At 34.0% G+C, this 5,240-nt stretch overlaps 1 protein-coding gene across 1 annotated transcript; it reads right to left on the bottom strand.

The window, feature by feature from the left end:
• Positions 1–2,203: 2,203 nt before the first annotated feature.
• Positions 2,204–4,873, bottom strand: LOC25488207 (isoflavone 2'-hydroxylase). The gene is made up of 2 exons (XM_013607877.3): positions 3,865–4,873; positions 2,204–3,177 (listed from the first exon to the last, which is right to left on the bottom strand). Exons 1-2 carry the CDS (start codon positions 4,753–4,755, stop codon positions 2,566–2,568), a joined length of 1,503 nt encoding a protein of 500 aa, XP_013463331.1. The 5' UTR covers positions 4,756–4,873; the 3' UTR covers positions 2,204–2,565.
• Between the last annotated feature and the right edge of the window lie 367 nt (positions 4,874–5,240).

Genomic DNA, 5,240 nt, shown 5'->3' with positions numbered 1-5,240 from the left:
CCCTCCGTCTCTATATGTAAGCACCATTTGCCTCTAATAAAAGAGTGCTTAGATGTAGGGACGGAGGGAATATTTAGTTTCTGCACCAAGAGGATTCTTTGAGGGCATTTTGCTGATGTGGAACAGAATAGACATTATTGTTCATTTAATTAAAACTGACTTTCACTTTCTCCATGTGCAGGTTAGCGAGCAGAGTATGGACCCTTGATTGCTTACGGTGGTTTATGCGAGTCCTCGGGAGCACGAGAGGAACGAAACATGGCAAAAGCTTCACCATATGGCGGCTACTATTGAAGAACCATGGGTTATGATGGGTGATTTCAATAAGATTGCAAATCCAAATGAGAAAAAGGAGGAGTGCAGGTGGACATTAGAAAATGTCAGAATTTTAACAATCGAATCAATCACCGTAGGTTGATGGAAGTTACTACAGCAGGACTAAGTTTACTTGGAGGGGACCTAAGTGGAGTGGAAGAGATAGAGTCTTTAAGAGATTGGATCACATTCTCTGCAATGTCAGTTGGAGATTGAGATTTCATGATGGGATAGCTAAAGTCTTTTCGGGTGTGCAGTATGATCACCACCCTATTATTGTTCATACTGAGGAGGAACTAGTGTCTAGTAGAGATCTTCCTTCCAGATTTGAGGCGGCCTGGATTACGCATGAAGATTTTCAAAATTTTCTAAGTAATAAATTGGGTGATGGGAGTGTCTTAGTCAACTACATCTCAATCGCCATCTAAAATTGCCTATGTGGGATCAATCACAATCTTTTCATAAAAATATGTATGAAGCTTATGAGATCTTTAAAGAGATCCTTCAATTGTGCCCAAACCATGCGCTGGAGAAATGGCTAATTGTGCACACATTTTACAATGGATTGTTCTACATAACATGGATGACATTGGATGCAGCAATGATATGCTCGTAAGTACACGAGCTTATCGTCGTAATAAAAATATCGATCTACAAGGACTTGAGATTATCAAGTTTGTTTTTCTGCTAAGTGTTTAGCTAGATTGATTTTGTATATTTGAGAGTTTGATATTTAATTTGGTTCTGAAAGTATGCAATTTATAAAAGATTGTCTTGGAATAATTGGAGTTCATCGCAACAATGAACAATTTCAAATCTCAATCTTTTCAAATATTATGGAAAATCGTTGCCTAAGGATGAGGTAACTCTCAAGTATACTTTGTTCTCTTTCAAGATACAAAGATGTACCTTACCAACATAGTATTATATTCCCTTGGTTGTTATGTTGCCAAGACCCATTGAGCCCTATTACTCATTCATTCCAAAGATCTTTAGGATATTATCATGCTTCAAGACATTTTCCAGCCCTATATTTCGAAGAACATCGTTGTCTTTCAACAGAAGATTTTGCCTGAATTTTCCATATGGTCAATTTGGAAAGCTCGAAATGAGATTGCAAATGTTTGGTGTTTTGTTGGAAATCCACGTCCTTATTGTATTAGCATCATGCAATATAACCCCGGTGTGCAACTAGTTTAATTTTGTTTATGAGCAAACTAATTTTATGGAAGAAGATCAAACTAGCACAAAATATACAAAACTGCTCCTAAATCAGAATACCATTGATAGGATACACAATGACTTGTCAAAATACTAACATAATGAAACACAAGACAAGTAGAAATAAGTTTCAATCATGTGGCATCACATAACGATCCCCCTACCCTACAACACAAAACAAGAAACACCAAAACAAAACGGGAACTATTACAGTACACTTGTAAATTGAGGTGTACTGGTACTCTTGCTTTATAAATTTATAAACTAACGATCAATTTTATGAAATAAATAATTATTTGTCAGCATTTATATTTTAGAAAATATAATTTCAAAAGAAAAACGCATCATTAATTGTTTATAAGAATTATAGTAATTTTTTTACATACTATCGTATAAATCAAAGTTATTTATTATGAGCGATATAAATTAAAAAAAATTATTTCGTTTGTATTTTTGATGAAAAATATTTAATCATTATAATTATAAATGATAAAAAATAACTTATTTACCTATAAAATTAAAGGGTTGATGTATCAGTACACTCAAATATGTTGGGTGTACGTAAAATTTGCCAAACAAAACACCATGTGATAAAAGCACATATTCACATCACCAACAAGAAAACATCACCATCCTACCAATTTTAAGTACTTTCAAAACATACACGTGGATTTAACCAAGAACAATACTAAAATTTGATAATTAATATTACACTTGATATCACATATTTATTTTTGAAACATTTGATATGATGTATCAAAACATACAATTTTGCTTTTTTTTTTTTAAAAAAAAAAACTCGGTCTCCGATCCAAAAACTGACTAATCTGAGGGGACCAATCCCACTGCCTACTTGGGGGGTCCGTTTAAAGCTAGAGCATAGCTCCGTATGGACTTAGCCCACTGAAATTGACACCAGAGAAAATCGAACCTAAAACCTTGAGAGGAGCAAACTTCAAGATCTCAAGTCAACCACTAGGCCAACTCCAAATGGGTCCAATTTTATTTTATTTTTTGGTAAATTTATCATCAATTATTCAAATTAATCTTATTGATGATTGGACGGACTTTGCACATGGCCTTCAATGGAACCAACTTTGTTGAGGTGAACAAATTTTGATCACTCATATCAATCTTTGCTTCACTCACTCGTTTCCAATCAAAGCATTGAATCAATAATCCCAAAATAAAGGAAACGTTATGCAAAGCCATGGCCTTTCCTGGACAAGACCTTCTTCCAAACCCAAAAACAACCAACTTCTTCTCCTCTCCTTCTTTATCAAACCTCTCAGGTATAAAATGTGTGGGTTCATTCCACACCAAAGGGTCCCTTTGCATTGACCAACCATTAGTAAGCACAATAGTGTCACGTGGAACATTGAATCCTTCCATAACAATGTCATCTGAAGACAAGTGTGGAAATAGCAATGGAGCTGGAGGGTACATCCTAAGTGTCTCTAGGACGACCTTCTTAAGGTAAGGAAGTTTTGGAAGGTCAACCTCATTTAACAAATGGTCTTGTCCTATATAAGTGTCCATTTCCTCTTTTGCTTTTTTCAACACTTCTGGATGGTTTAATAAATTAGACATTGCCCATTCTAAAGTTACAGCTGTTGAGTTTGATCCTGCAAAGAGCATAGCCTAAAAGATGCAAATTATCAATATGAAGTGATTTCTTTTTACTTTTATAAGCAATAAATTTGATAAATGTAACTTCAAATTTAACTACTATTTTTAGTCAGACAATTGTCTCTACAAATATATCTTAGGAAGAAAGATTTTACATTATTTTTTTAATAAAATTTAATTTAAAAACATACAACATGAATGTTCAAATTGAAATTTAAATCTGAGTAGTGATACATAGACCACCTTAGGTGGCATGTACCACTTGTACACCCACACACAAATGTAACATGTGTTTATTTGGTCCCCACACAAAAAAAAAAAAAAAAAAAAACTCACATTCACGCACTCTCACATAGGAGTGGTACATAATGTGTATGAAGAAAAGGGTGTTCATGAAACATTATCCTTTTCTTTGTCTTATTTTTTAGGTGATAGTCATCATTTTTCGGTCGGTTGAATACCCTTGTATTTTTCTCCGTTTAATGGATCAAGTACTATTTGTATTTTCTCATACTTTATAAAAAGATTATTTTGTGTTAAAAAAATCATAATTCATTTTTGAATTAAAATTAGAGTAACTAGAATAACAAATATAATACTGAATATAAATATGATAGTATAAAATTTCAAGCATATATTTTATCATTGCAAGTATGATCTTCATTTGATAATAATAATAGTAATAATTAAAATCCATACCAAAATAAGTCCTTTGATTATCTGATCGGTATAATACTCAGGCTGTGATTCTTGAAGTTTTAAGAGATGATCTATCAAGGTATTCTCTGGCTTCATCTTACTACGGTTCTCATAAATGAGTGCATTCAAGATAGCATCAAATCTATTGCTTATATTTTGTAACCTCTTCTCTAAATTCTGAAAATCAAACCACCTTAAAAAGGGCAAGTAATCTGCCTTGTTTGAAACCCCTGTTAATTTCACCATCTCCTCAACCGTCTCCCTAAATTCCTTCGCTTCTTTCGCATCCTTCGCGTCAATCTCTTCCCCATAGTATCTCTTTCCAGATATCATCCTCATCAAGTTGTTGTACATCATGTTATGAAGCATAAAACTTAGCTCCACTTGTTCAAATTTCAAGCACGAGCATTCCTTGACCAATTGATGAATCACCCTATTGGTCTCATCTCTTCGAATCCCCGAAAAGGAGTGTACTCGTTGTATCGAAAGAAGATCTTGAGTACTTATTCGACGGAGGTTGATCCAGTGATCACCATAGGAGCATGATCCTATGGTGGTACAGTTGTAGAAGATGTACTTGCCAGCAATATTATACGGTCGATTGGCTAATACAACATCGTTTTTGGTAAAGCATTCTTGAAATGCAGATTGTGATGAACTCACGATTACAAGGCGCGAACCGAATCGGAGGGAAAAGATGTTGCCGTATTTTTGTGATATACGTTGAAAGGTGAGGTGCAGTGGAGGTTGAAGGAGGTGAAGGTTGCCAATTATGGGAAGAAATGGTGGACCTGGGGGAAGGTTTCTGAATTTTCTTCTGGTTTGGAAAATAAGTTTGCAAGTAAGAAGGAAAATAAGAAAAAGGAGAGAGTAACACAACAAGGGAAACATTTCTATGGTACTAGCTAGGGAAGGGAAGGATTAATTTGCTTTGATAGTAGGGCTGAATGACCTTGTAATATATATGAGAGTGACACAGTTAGGATTTAGAAGTGTGTTTAAATTCAAAATATTTGTGTTTGTGGCTTAAGTCGTAATGCTCTCTTATGACATCACGAAAATTTAAAATTTAAGTTATACTATAAAAACACATGACGTTAATTAATCATAATGCATATTAAGTAAGCAACGTTTATGTTTATATGGTTAGTGATACATTGTACGGAAAATTATCAACACAACGTAAATTTACAATAATACTTTTTTTTCTACAGTGTTTAGGGTTCAAATTCAAATCTTACATATATTATGCATTGTCCTTACTAAGTGAGTTAAGCTCACATAGACTTACAATAATACTTTGATACAACAAAACACTAACCAACATTCTCTCAAAATAAAATTATGCTTTAGCAGCGTCACTCTCTACGCATAAT

The sequence above is a fragment of the Medicago truncatula genome, chromosome 2 (genome assembly GCF_003473485.1).
Source record: "Medicago truncatula cultivar Jemalong A17 chromosome 2, MtrunA17r5.0-ANR, whole genome shotgun sequence".
Classification (NCBI taxonomy): Eukaryota; Viridiplantae; Streptophyta; class Magnoliopsida; order Fabales; family Fabaceae; genus Medicago; species Medicago truncatula.
This window is presented reverse-complemented; position numbering and strand designations above follow the sequence as displayed.

Coding starts and splice junctions, on each gene's coding strand:
- LOC25488207 (XM_013607877.3), bottom strand. CDS start 4,755: ATGTTTCCCTTGTTGTGTTACTCTCTCCTTTTTCTTATTTTCCTTCTT. Junction 3,178..3,864: donor TAATCAAAGGACTTATTTTG/GTATGGATTTTA, acceptor TGCATCTTTTAG/GCTATGCTCTTTGCAGGATC.